The 14,019-nt window shown below is 39.6% G+C and overlaps 3 protein-coding genes across 4 annotated transcripts in view; 2 read left to right on the top strand and 1 right to left on the bottom strand.

The window, feature by feature from the left end:
* LOC101889094 (eukaryotic translation initiation factor 5B) overlaps positions 1-14,019 on the bottom strand; it is a 103,924-nt gene that overhangs the window by 75,013 nt on the left and 14,892 nt on the right. Inside the window, exons 1-5 of one of the 2 annotated variants that reach the window (XM_059119531.1) lie at positions 5,314-5,696; positions 3,609-4,963; positions 3,462-3,544; positions 1,752-3,103; positions 1,551-1,683 (exon numbers count right to left, since the gene is read on the bottom strand). In XM_059119531.1, the coding sequence (XP_058975514.1) occupies positions 1,551-1,683; positions 1,752-3,103; positions 3,462-3,544; positions 3,609-4,963; positions 5,314-5,387 (2,997 nt within the window). In that variant the 5' untranslated portion in view covers positions 5,388-5,696. Of the gene's footprint in view, positions 1-1,550; positions 1,684-1,751; positions 3,104-3,461; positions 3,545-3,608; positions 4,964-5,313; positions 5,697-14,019 lie in introns of those variants that run through there. The other variant, XM_059119532.1, reaches the window with a different exon arrangement.
* Positions 7,572-8,135, top strand: LOC131801223 (uncharacterized). The gene is made up of 2 exons (XM_059119535.1): positions 7,572-7,878; positions 7,944-8,135. The coding sequence occupies exons 1-2, from the start codon at positions 7,816-7,818 to the stop codon at positions 8,133-8,135; spliced, it is 255 nt and encodes an 84-aa protein (XP_058975518.1). The 5' UTR covers positions 7,572-7,815.
* LOC101893952 (probable RNA helicase armi) lies at positions 8,222-12,951 on the top strand. The gene is made up of 7 exons (XM_059119533.1): positions 8,222-8,456; positions 8,644-8,858; positions 8,924-9,352; positions 9,856-10,401; positions 10,455-12,143; positions 12,205-12,366; positions 12,476-12,951. The coding sequence occupies exons 1-7, from the start codon at positions 8,222-8,224 to the stop codon at positions 12,779-12,781; spliced, it is 3,582 nt and encodes a 1,193-aa protein (XP_058975516.1). The 3' UTR covers positions 12,782-12,951.

Raw genomic sequence — 14,019 nt, 5'->3', positions numbered from 1 at the left:
TCTCGCCACTCTTTCAAAAATCCCGTAATATTGTTCTTCTATCTACGATTACTAGTCCTTAAAGGCCCACGGTTATTGCTGACAGTTATTGACCTAAGAAAATGCACTACTAGTGGTCTTTAAACATCAACTATCAATGGTCTAGACTTTTTTTCAAATAGCCCAAATCCATAATGTTGGTACTGACATCCTTCAAAAATCCACGATTATTGGACCTTAAAAAAATTCACAGATGTTCGACTTGAAAATCCATGCTTTTTGGTCTTGATAGTAATTACAAAGTTCACTATTTTTGGCGTTTCAAAAAATCCCGACTTAAAATATCAAAATATCAAAAAATCTAATAATCTTCCAAACATGCATAAATAATAAATCTTCAAAGATCCCCGAGTATTGGTTTCGATAGTATTTCTGAAAATCACGTATATTGAACTCGGTAGTTTATATGTAAATCCGCCAATTAACGACCACTCTTCTTCCCAAAATAAGCGGTTATTGGTCTTGGCCTTGAAAATTCATGATTATTAGTCTTCATGGTCATGGCAAAATTCACTATTTTAGGTTTCAAAAATCCTCGACTTCAAATATCATAAAATTCACTATTAAAAATTTTCCAAATTATGCATGTTTTGGTCTTGGGAGATACCAAAAATATTCGATTTTTGTTTTTTTTTAACATGAAGATAATAGATCTTCCTAGATCCCCGGGTATTGGTCTCGATAGTAATTCTGAAAATCCTAATATTGTACTCGATAATCTCCCTATAAATTCAGCAATTAGCGACCTCTTTTTTTTTTTTTTGGTATTGTTTTCAAAATCCCTATAATTTTTTCCCGTCGAAAAGTACCTCTTGGAAGTCTTTTAAATTGGTATTCTAAGCACATCGTTTAATACGAAAATATTGGTGCTGGTTGTCTCGGCAAAATATTCTAAAAGAATATGAAAGCTATTGGTATTGATAGTCCTTCAAAACAGAAGGGTCATATCATAGTCTATAGTCACTCAATGTTCTGTTGCTTTCTTTCCAAACCCATATTTTTGTTGTCTTGGGGGTTTAAAGCCTTTCAAGTTAGGTTTCAAAGCCTTTGAAATAATACGGAAATACTAGTGTTGATCGTCCTAAAAAGAATCTTAAAAGATCATAGCCTTTGATGTTGATAATCCTTTGAAAACAATAGGGTTTTATAATAGTCGAAAGTATTTCTGGATATCGACAATTAATGTGCTTTTTTTTCAAAAATCCGCGGTTCTTATTCTTGAAGATCCCTCCAACTTTTCAAAATGTTTTTTTGTGCTCTTTTCAAAATCCAATGTTTTCCATATTTTCCCAAAAATTGGTGTTTATCGTCGGAGACTGAATTGATGCCACTTAAATTCTATTCAAACACTCCACCACATCTGCATTCTTCACCTCAAATTCCCACCAAACTGTCAATGAAGACAATCTCACCACAACACAAAAATTTCATTACCCCCACTAATAGTTTATCACAACATGTGTTGCATACTTTTAGGCATATTGAGAACAATACAAAATACAATCACTTACCGGTATTTTTGATGTGCGCAAGAATTCCAACAGAGCTTCCAATGAACCCAAAGTTGAGGCTTGTACATACACACCGGTAGCAGCCAGCTTGATGTGACTCAAAGCGCTCTTGAGTTCACGGGCAACCTCTTCCCTGTAAAACAAAAACAAATATATATTTTCATTATTTGCCAATTAAGAACAAATTTATATTCTACTTACTTGCAAATCTCCACCTCATCCGGCTTGTGGGCAATCAGTAGATTGATGCCCGCAATTGCCTTTTCCAAATCCTTGGCGGCTATCTTAACACCCTGGGCTGCCACCACTTCTTTGTGCTCAACATAGGCATTCTTGACACGCAACTCCTTCATAGGTTGCGGCATCAACAGCGAACGTATTTGGGTAACAATTGGACCATCGGTACCAGCCAAGATCATTGTTTGACCCTCACGCAATTTGCCATTAATCAAAATGGCATCAATGGTTGTGCCCAGACCTGGAATGGCCTTAACTTCCAAAACGGTGGCCTGCAACTCCTCCGAGTACATCAGCCGTTTGGCCAACATTTTCTGACAGAATTCCACAATGAGGAACAACAGGTTGCCCATACCCTCGCCCGTTATGGCACTGGTGGGCACCAAGGAAATGTAGGTTTTCGGATCGGGATTTTCATAGAAGAGTGCAGCATTGAGACCCTGTTCGGCAAATTGCAAAATCACCTCCTTGGTACGCTGTTGGAACTCCACTTGAGTATTGGCCTCTTGTTCCTTCAACACATCACGTATATCACGACGGGCCATCAGCTTCCAATCGTACAAACGATCGATTTTATTTAAAGCTACAATGAAGGGACATTTCTTCTTCTTAAGTAAATTAATGGATTCAATGGTTTGCGGTTCGAGACCGTGCATAATGTCAACGACCAGAATGGCAATATCACAGAGCGATGAGCCACGATTACGTAGATTACTGAACGATTCGTGACCGGGTGTGTCAATAATAAGCAGGCCGGGAAGTTTGAAATCAAAATCGGAGGAGTTTCGCACCACCTTCGATTGTTCTTTGATGGCATCCATGGGGACGTTGGTAGCACCAATTTGTTGGGTGATACCACCAGCTTCGGCATCCTGAACATTGGTGCGACGCAACTTATCCAGAATTTTTGTTTTACCCGTATCAACGTGACCGAGTACACAGACAACGGCGGCACGTAAATTATCAACTGTGCGTTTCTTTTCAGCCTCATCTTGACGTTTAAGGATACGACGTTCGGCACGCAAACGTCTTTCTTCGGGATCATTTAAATTAATGGCTTCCTCCTTGGCATCGGATTCGGAGTCGGAGCCAGAATCTGAATCAGAATCATCATCTTCGTCAGAGCCCGCACTGTCATCGTCATCTTCATCGGAATCACCTTCACCGCCCTCTTGGGCATTATCATTGGAAGTCTTATCATCATTGTTGGTGGTGGCTTGTGATGTGTCATCGTTTTGTTCCTCCTCCGAATCGGAAGCATCCCAGGACTCTTTGACAACCTCTTTCTTTTCAACGGGTTCTTGGACAACGGGAGTCTGCGAAAAAGGGAGAAAGAGATAAATTAAAGAAGAGGGTAAAAATAAGGGGAATAGGAAAAAAACTTTGAATGCCAAGATCTTCCAAAACAAGGGATGCCTAATGAAAACCAATCAAAAGGAATGGATTTTTTTAATATTTGATACTTGTGTGCTGTTATATGGATCTTTTGAGTCCTTCGGTCTCATGATCCTTAAAAATTATTTTTTTCAAATTGACCTTTTAAGGTCCTTTAAAAAATTTGAAATCTTGGCTATGAAGCTCTGGCTGTCTATAAAAATATATTTGTAAACAATCTACGTTTTGAGGTCCTGATAAACTGAAAAACTATCCTCCTAAAAATTCATTCCAACTTACCGTTGTTGTTTCCTCAGTCTTTGTGTCATTCTGTTGTTGATTGTTGGCATTTGGACCCTTCTTCTTGGGACGTATGCGGGTACCTAAAAATGTATGGAACACATCAATCATACACACTATTTATTAAGAAATTATTTTCTTGCTTACCCGGCCTGGCGGGTCTCCTTTCATTGGGATCGGGAATCTCCAGACCCTGAGCCTTCAGAGCCTCCAACATGGCTTGGGCACGGGCACGATCTTCCTTTTGTTTCTTGGTCAAAAGTTTACCCTCAGCCTTGAGACGGGCCTTACGCTCCTGTTCCTTTTGTTTTTTACGTTCCTTGCGTTCGGCTTCCAGGCGAATGGCTTCCAAACGGGCACGTTCACGTTCCTCCTCTTGACGTTGACGTTCCTCTTCGAGTTGACGCTGTCGTTCTTCCTCCTCCTTTATTTTCTTTAAACGTTCCTGCATGGCCGCTACCATGGCGGCGGAGACACCCTTTTTCTTGCCATCTTTCTTGGTCTCCTCTTCCTCAGCTGCGGTCTTTTTGTCCTTTTTGCCTTTCTTTTTGTTCTTGCCACCCTTCTCCGTTTCACCTTCGGCAGCTGTGGCCTCGGTTTCGGCTTCATTGGAGGCTTCTACTTTCTTCTCCGGTTCTGCAACGGGAGCAGCTTCAACGGGGGCCTCTACTTCCACGTGGGCTTCCTTGGGCGCAGTGGCAGGCTTTGGCTTAGGCTCTTGGGCAGCCTTTTGCTTAGCTAAGGCCGCTTCCCGTTTTTGCCTTTCTTTCTTTTCCTTTTTCTTTTGGGCTGCAGTCTTTACAGTACCACCCTCCTCTGCCTCTTCATCTCCACCGGCATCTGCCTCAGGCTCATCGGCGGCCTCAACCTCGACCTGTTTCTGTTGTTTTTTATTCTTCTTTTTACCCTTACCACCAAATTCTTCTTCAATCAAATCTTCGGGTGATACAACATTTGCAGTAACATCCTTGGGAGCGGCATTGCCGGCATATTCAGCCTGAATATCAGCCAACAATTTATCCAGATCTTCATCATCGTCATCTCCCCCCTTGCCTTTACGTTTGGCTTTCTTGGATTTTTTACCAGCATTTTTGGCTACCCTGGGAGCTTCCTCCTCCTCTTCCGGCTCCTCGGGTTCACTGGGCGGTGCTGGTGGAGGTTCATCGTCGTCATCATCATCCATCAACAATTCAAAGGCCGATTTCTTGGGTGCAGCCGACTTTTTCTTGTTCTTCTTATTCTTTTTGCCACTTTGTTCCTCCTCTGCATCGTCAGCATCCTCGTCACTGTTGGCTGCCGGTTTATTCTTTACCTGCAATTTCTTGACACCTTTGGAAATGGTCTCAACCTCATCGCCACTATTACCAGCCTCATCATCGGAATCTTGTTGTTTTTTCTTGGAGTTTTGCTTCTTTGGAGGTTTGTTCTTTTTGTTTTTGGCATTAACCTTTTCTACTTCCGCATCGGAGTCTGTAGCCATGGCTTGGACTTGGGTTTGTTCACTTGAAAAGAGAAACAAAAATAAGACCGGTCAATAATGAAAATGTTTGCTGGGTGATGCAAATACCACATTGCATTTTACTCTCTGGCCAAAAACAATGCAACAACACCGCCGCCAACAAACCAACCAAACAACAACAAAAACAAATTCAATGTATACATGGCTAGTTGGCTGGCTGGCTGGTTGGTTGGTTGATATGTTGGCCAGAATCGAAAAAATATGTTTGACAACGTAGCACTTCGCTTTCCCCCACACCACACACTCTGCACCCACTAACGTGACATCTTCAACACATTTTCTTCTCGTCACCCAATTTCCAACTCTTTCGAGGATCTTTCCCTTTCTACTTACACTTCATCACCAGATGAACTGCCACCAGCGCCGGCCGAAACTATCTCTTTCTTGCCCTTTTTATTTTTAACCATTTTTCTTCGAGTAACTTCAACACGTTTATTCGTGAATCCACAGAATTCAATAAATACACAATTCCCTGCAGATCACTCAACTCGAAACCGACCAAGTATCGAAAAGTATTTACGTCAAAATAATCACAAAACAATCCTTCCTCTTTAGTGGACGGATTCAGGTGTTCGGTGGCTTCCCTGTTTTCTTCCTTGGCGAAATTTTATTTGAACAAAAAAACACTTTTCTTTCAATCACTCAGACGTCTGTTTTCGAGTTTTTCTCTTTTTGCATTAACCCTCTTTTTTGCATGCCTTCCTTTTTGGTTATGTCAAATGTCAATTCCAATTTGACATATAGACGGTATTGTTTTGTTTTTGTTGGCATGCGAACACATGTTTGTAGTTGTTACAAGGCAATGATAGGTGGCGCGCCAATTTGATGGATAATGCAAAGGAAAATAATAAGGGTACTCATGTTTTGTGATCAAATATTGTGTGTGGAAATTGTGTCCGAATGCTGCCAATCAAAATCAATTTCTGAAAGAAAAATACATTGCTGGGGTGTGTTTAAAATATTTACCAATTTAACCATTGAATTCAAAGATTGATCCGTTTTGATCAAAATTTTGATAAAAAAGTCCAAGTTCGCACTATTTAACTCATTTTAAAAATAAGGAAAAATATTAAATAAATGAAATCAGCTTTTTCATATAATTTTGTACAATTCAGGAAGCTGGCACAGTCTCAGGGATGCATTTTTGTAATTTAACGAAGCTGTTCCACCTCCTTTCTGTACCATTGCGATAACCAATTTTCCCTTTATGATATCGAAAAAATTGTTAAAATAGTAGATTATTGCAGGTTGTGGAACAGCATATACAAGTTGGCGCAAAAGTAATCCTTCTATCAGAAAATGCTATAAATGTTACGATTGACCCATATTGTCAGTTCTGTTTTGACAATGCGAAATACACGTTAATAAACTATGTTACGTGAAACTGCTCCAGAACGCGGAATATCGGAATATTTGACCAATAAAAGGGTCGGATTTCCTGACCGCCCAAACGGAAATACCGTAACGTTTGAGCGCTCGCCTTCGAAGATACTGTCACAATAAAAGATGCGGCCAGGTGTGGCAGGTGATACCCATTTCCGTGGCACGTCGTCTGGTCGATGTCGACAGCGTTTCCATGACATCCACGGCTACAGCAGCTCTATTCTCTACAAAACGGATACTCGTTCTGCTGATGTAGCCGAGGATGTCATGAAAGCGCCATCGACCAGACGACGTGCCACGCAAATAGTATCAGTCGACGGTCTTTTGAGCGAATTTCGGTACGAGATTTGAAGATGTTTCCGTACAAAGTCCAGATAGTGCATCAGCTGTTATCTACTGACCGTCAATAGCGTCTAACATACGCTCAAACCATCCTTGACCACCACCAGGAAAAAGATGATTTTGCATCAAAAATAATCATGAGTGATGAGGCCCATTTCCATCTTAGCGGGTACGTAAATAAGCAAAATTTACGCTTCTGTGACATTGAAATTCCGCATTTAACGCACGAAGAGCCATTATATCCCCTCAAAGTCACTGTATGGTGTGCTGTTTTTGCTGGAGGAGTCATCGAACTGTTACGGTTACTGTGAATGGTGAGCGCTACAAAGGAATGATCTACGACTTTTTTTTGCCGCAAATTGATGAGTTGGGATTGGAAAACATGTGGTTTCAACCGGACAGATGCATTTCCCGAGCGCCTAATATCCCTTTTTGGTGATTTGCACTAGCCAGCAAGATCGTCTGATTTGACCGCTCCAGATGACGATGACTGAAGCCAGTCAAAAAAGCCTTTTATGTATTCTCACCTTAAGCTCCTACTACAAACGAAGCTGTTTCCAATGCATGGCTGTTTAAAAAGGAACAATCAAAGGTGTGTCAAGTTCACATAGTATAAATTTATATGAACAGGATCATTTGGGACATTTGCAATTCTTGTATTAAATAAAAAAACATAATTTTATTTATATGTTTGCAAATTGTTTTGTTTTTTAATTAATATTAACGATATTCGATGCACATTCCTGTAGTGAACAAACAGCAGTTTTTTGGGAGAAAATCGCATTTCTAGAACCCTTTTAACTGAATATTTCAACCTTCTAGAACCCTTGAGCATTGTTTCTTTTTTTGCTTTGATTTTTCACTTTATCGCATTTTTCAGCTTTGTTTCTTCCTCCCCTTTTTTCTTATTGGCGCTTTACTCGGCATTTGTGTGATGCCGCTTTATTTTGTATTTTCTCCAAATTGGATTGGAATACTGCTTATCCTTGCAGATATCTAAGTAATTTGTGTGAAAAACGTAAGGCAGTGTTATTGGGAAATTGGAGCGGTAGTTCGATAACATTCTACAATACAAATATTCAAATATAACGTGAGTAGGTGCTACAAAGGATGTCTTCGGCAGATCCTAGCAGCATTTCGGACGATATACCCAGCTCATCAACAAATAACGAGGTAAGCTGCCATGGTTTATTGCATTAAATATTATGTTTGTAGAATTTTCCTTAAACATATTGCAGTCCCAAAAGTCTGGTGATTTAAAAAACGACAAAACCTTTTCCCGCTATCGTTCTTTGATTGTGGTGGAGTGCGGCCTGAAGATTGCCACAAATGAGGCAACTTTGAAACGTTTGCAAAATCTACGTAGGGAATTGAATTACATTAACGAAACCGATTGGATGTATGAGCCGGTCGATAAGAAAATCCCTTAAGACCCCACAGCATCACCAATACATACAAAAATCATAAACAATTCATCCGTTAAGCATTAGCAAAAACTGCAACAAAAAGAAGCATTATGATTACCCTATTAAAAAATTTGTTGCTTTCGCGGGAGGAGCGTAAAAATGAATTGGTCTCAAAATTGGAGGAGGAACAGCGTTATTTGGATGAAGAACTAGACGATGAGAATATAAACACCAAGGCCCAGCCAACATCTTGCATGCAAAATGTCATACAAAATGTTACCATCAACGACAATGAACCACGTGAGGTGAATGGCAATAGCAATAGTGGGTGCTTTAAGAGGACAGGTGGGTAAAAATTGCAATTGAAACGTAATAGGTCTAAATTTTCCATTCACTCACAAATGGACCAATTCTAAAACCCTTTGAGCTCTACAAAATTCCTGGTATAGAGCTCACCAGAAATGGTCCAGGTGTCTATTTGGTAGAATTTTTGAATTAAAAATGACAAATTCAATTTTGTTAATAATTTCAGGTATAATAAGTAGCTTGAAAAGCAACCATGGCACCATTGACCACGGGATCTTTTTCGACATGAATGTGGCCTTATCAATCTCTTCCGAGTTAAAAGTAGGCTGTCGTGTCGAGTACTTAGCCTACAAACATTCGGCCACAGATCATATCAAAGTGGTTAAAATCGAACAAATTATGGACCAATATTGGGATGATAAGCAGCCGACAGAACAAAAGGTAGATATTCCACTTCTCTCCCCATATTGTTTAGTATAAATTACCATTTTTAATCTTTATTTTAGATTGAAGAACAAATAGAAGAGTTAAAATCTGAACAACCGAAATACTTTAATACTCATCAACGCAACATTTTGGGTTTGATTACGGAACGTAAACCCGACTCGATTCTTGTTGATACCGATTACAAGGTTATGAGCATTCACTTGGATTCCATTGAAATTGATTTTGTTCCGAAGGAGGGTGATCGTGTCTATGTTTGTTGTAATGTACAAAGTGATGAACATTTTATAGATAAAGCTGGCGAAATTCTGCAGGAAGTTAGTGTACATCCAGCACGTTTAATGAAACAGGAAAAATGCACTGTAAAACGTGTCCTACCCGATTGGGGGGTGCTGAACGATGATGCCTATTATACGAATGATATATTACCCGCAGCCTGTAAACTTAATGTGGGCGATACCGTGTGTGCTGACCTTATTGAGTGTGAAAGGGTAGGTGCATTCAAGGGATATTTTATTTCTGAGCGAATAGGTATTTCACTCATATAAGACATTTTTATCCACGGAAGAAAAAAATGCCTTTTTCGAATAGAAAACCTGTGAATAGTACCATTGGACATCCTTTATATTGAGGTCTTTCTGAAGATCTTCCACCTTCACAGGTTTTCTTCAAAGACATTTATCTACAGAAAAAGAAAATAACTTTTTTGCATAGAAAACCTTTCTAAAGGTCTTCTGATAGAAAGTAGACCTTTACAGTCGACCTTTAGGATTTAAAAAAAACTTACGGCTTCTTGAAGGTCTCCCATCTACAGAAGAAGAAAACGCCTTCTTTGAATAGAAAATCTGTAGATAAGGGATTTTTTGGAAATTCTTTATATAGTAGTCTTTCTTAAGGTCTTATAAATGCAGTAGACTTCCACAGGGATTTTTAGATGGCCTTCTATAGTTCCCTCCTTTGTACCACCTATTAATAACATTAATTCCTCTTTCAGGGTGAATTCATTTGGCGCTGTATCAAACTAGCTGTCGTCGAACAGGCCTACGTCCCCCAAGTCTATGAGTCCACACAACGTGTCATTGAACAAAAAACGGAACATCGTGCCGTTACAGTATCCCCCGATGTCAGTTGTGTGTTCACATCAACATTTCAAAAGAAAGAAATTGAATTTGTTTGCACAAATAATTGTGATCGTTCTTTTCAAGCTACAGTTGAGTTTTTGGGACGTAAGCGAGATACACAAATACGTGTCTTGGATCCAGAACCTGGTACAACATTTCATTTGGGTCCAAATGAAAAACTCAGCATACATTTCGAAGTAGAATCCAAAATTTATGGAGAAAATCAAGAATATTTTGTAATTAAATTCGAAAAGTTCCGCATAAAGCGATCGGTAACTGTGATTGTTTGTGAAACCGAAGCTGAGGCCGAGGCGGTGCAACAGGCCATTGATATGCAGAAGGAAAATGAGAGTAGTTCAAATATACCCGGTGCAGGGGGACGTAATGCGGCACATCGTTCACGTTATTATGCCAATCAGGTGAGGTTGCAAATAAAAACTTAACATTAAAATAATTAAAAAATATCTTCCAGGTCTGGTCTAAACGCAGCGAGGTGATCCCCGGTGTTGGCATTGCCACCAAACGCCGTTTTATTGCCCAACGCATTGGCTATTTTGAGGTACCGGAACGTCTATGCAAAGCCTATTTAACTTCCGACAAAAAACAAGATATGCTTGACAATATTGAACAAATGTTTCCAAGTATAAAACAAGAACTGTGCATGTCCAATTATGTTACACGTTTCCAGACCCTTATCTATTTGGAAGAAATTGAGTACTTCGTTAACTTCCGTAACTATGATCGTGAGCGGGCTCACTTTACACGTGAAGGAGAATATCTATCGCTGCAAATTGACAATCTGGCGGAGAGAAGACCCTCATTGGTTATTGGTGATGTGGTGCGGGCCATTAATCCTTGGAGTGATCGAGATGGTGATAAACGCAATTATGATGGTGTCATACACAAGGTGCTGTTTAATCGTGTCCTATTGAAATTCAATGCCGGCTTCCAAGAGAAATACAATGGCGAAGATTATCGTTTGGAATTCTTTTTCTCGCGGTTTGGTTTTCGCAAACAACATTTCGCCATACAAAAAGTTGTTCGGCATTTGGGTGAACAGTTTTTGTTTCCATCACGTGTTTATCTCAGGGAACAGCCTCAGCTGGATGTGCAATTGGATGAGGATTATAATTTGCAATTGAATGGCAATACCTATCGTTGGTATAATCCCATTTTGAATCCCATACAAAAGGTGGCTGTGTCGAAAATTCTACGTGGAGAGGCCCAAAATATGCCATATGTCATCTTTGGACCACCTGGAACGGGAAAAACCATGACATTGGTGGAAACTATTTTGCAGTTGGTGAAATTATTGCCCAGCTCACGTCTATTGGTGGGTACTCCCTCTAACAGTTCGGCAGATTTAATTACCACCCGGCTAATTGAAAGTGGTGATCTTCAAGCTGGAGATTTTATACGACTGGTGTCACAGAATCAAATTGAAAGGGAGTTAATACCCAGCCATCTGCAGCCGTATTGTGCCACCATCGATGTTGCGGCCGATGGCACCTGTAATGATTCAATGATTGTCACCGAATCGGGCCTCAAACTCAAATGTCAAATGAAATATTTGGGTAGACATAGGGTTACCATTGGCACTTGCTCTACTTTGGGGAATTTCCTTCAAATGGATTTCCCTCCTGGTCACTTTACCCATGTGCTCATCGATGAGTCGGGCCAGTGTACAGAATCTGAGGTCATGGTTGCCATTACCCAAGTCTCCAAAACCCGCGGCCAGGTCATACTCGCTGGCGATCCACATCAATTGCAGGCAATTGTTATAAACCGTTACGCTGGCGAAAGAGGTTTTACAACATCATTCCTGGAGCGAATACTCACACGATCACCATATTTGCGAGACATTATACGTTATCCAGATTCTTGTGGTTTTGATCCACGTTTGGTAACAAAATTGCTGTACAACTATCGTGCCCTACCCTCCATATTAAATGTTTACAATGAGTTGTTTTATGATTCCGAATTATTGCCCATGATAAAGGACGATTCAAGGGAAGCCAATATGATAAAGAGTATAAGTGATCTATTGCCAGATTCTCATACCCGACCCGCCACTCATGGTGCCTTCTTTTATGGCATGCTAAGTGAAAATATGCAAGAAAAGGATTCGCCTTCGTGGTACAATCCTCATGAAGCAAAGAATGTAAGTTACATCTTATATTTTGTTGCGTTACTATTTTTAATTCTTTTCTTATTCCTTTTAGGTTTTCCTAATGACCCTGCAGCTTTATCGCAAGAATATCAAGCCAGAAAGTATTGGCATTATTACACCCTATATGAAGCAAGTGAAACATTTGAGAAATCTTTTTACCACTGCCGATATTGCCATGCCTAAAATTGGTTCTGTTGAGGAATTTCAGGGACAGGTATGATTTGAACTACAAAATTGCATACACAAGACCTGAGCCTTTGGTCTGAGCTTCCAATCCAACAACTCGAAAATATTTGATCTGATTTTTTTGGTTTTTCTTACAGGAACGTGACATCATTCTCATTTCAACGGTACGCTCCACCAAGAAACACTTACCAAACGATATACGTCATTCATTGGGTTTTGTCCAGTGTGCCAAACGTATGAATGTCGCCATATCTCGTGCTCGTTATTTACTCTACATTTTTGGTAATCCCCATCTGCTGGTTTTGGATCCATGTTGGCGTTCATACATTAGGTATTGTGTTGAAAATGATGCTTATTTAGGTTGCGATTTACCACCAGGTTTATACGAACCATTAGAGCTGGCAGCAAATGGCGAAGAAAAGGACAACGATGTGGAAAATTGAATAGAAACACACTTTTAACTTTACAAATTTCAATATAGTCGTAAGAATTTAAAAATTGCAATCCAAAGAAATAGGGAAATATGAAGAAATGAGTGAAATAAATTCCTATAGTCTTTGAATATATTAATGATTTCAAATTTCAAACAATAAAATTGTTCGACCATCAAAAAGGGTTTGAAACTTTTTTTCTATTTCATTTGTGAAGCTGGTTAAAATATGGACCCTGCAAGAGAAGTAAGATAGAGGCAGTATAGAGTCAAGGAATCCACTGGCTATAAACAGGGAGAGGTGATGGTTGGTCGGTAATTTGAAAAACGTAATCCTAATCGACAGGGAACCTATCCATAACTTATCAAATTTAAAGGAGATCGGCGGCCTCTGTCTTCTCGTGCTTACGAAATCAAAGTTTTCAATTGTTAAGACAAAGATCTGACGCAACTTATTTTGGGACAGAAGGGAACTAACTCTTCGTTAGCCCTGGAAACCTTGCAATTGGTTTTTAGATGTATGTATTTTTGGAGAACGGCCCTTTTAAGACTGTAGCCGACCATTAACAATTCCAAGATTTTCAGTTGTATAAAAATCCCTGTATGCAGTTGATATGAGTGGTCCTTTATCATTCAGTTTTTATGGAAACAGATTCTGAATCTCCAGCGGAGTGGGGGTCGGATTCTCTAAATTTTTCTTTGGAGATCCAGACCTGACAAGTTTCAGTCTCTTCCGTCAAAAGGATATCCTGTTTGTTCACAGGAGAAGTTGAGGCATTTGATTGTTCTGCAGCATCAGTGCTTGAACTGTGGTACAAAAAAGATGATCCACTTTAAAATTTAACTATTTACTGGGACTTAAGAACATGAGTCCTTCAAATCCCTTCAACAACGCCACAGAAAATGTTGTCTATATCCAATTTGTAGATTTTTTGCCATCAGATTCTGAATATCCAGTGGGATGGAGTCCAGGACTCACCAAATTTTCTTGGGAAATTCGGTTCGAAATCCGACAGGATTGTTCCTTTTATCAAAAACAGTGGTCGTCAATCTTCTGTCTTTCTGTAGTTTGATATCTATAAATATTTTCGATAAATAACAGCTCTTCAGGATGAGATGAGTCTTTAATTGCTCTACATGAATCAAATGGAACCTTCAACTGATTTTCAATAGAAATTGACCCCTTGTATTGTCCTTCAAAAGAAGATGAGCCAAAAAACTATTATTCGAGAAAATATGTGCCTTTTAAAT

This window comes from Musca domestica, unplaced genomic scaffold (genome assembly GCF_030504385.1).
Source record: "Musca domestica strain aabys unplaced genomic scaffold, Musca_domestica.polishedcontigs.V.1.1 15, whole genome shotgun sequence".
Taxonomy (NCBI): Eukaryota; Metazoa; Arthropoda; class Insecta; order Diptera; family Muscidae; genus Musca; species Musca domestica.
The sequence above is the reverse complement of the archived record's forward strand: the minus strand, read 5'-3'. Positions and strand labels throughout refer to the sequence as shown.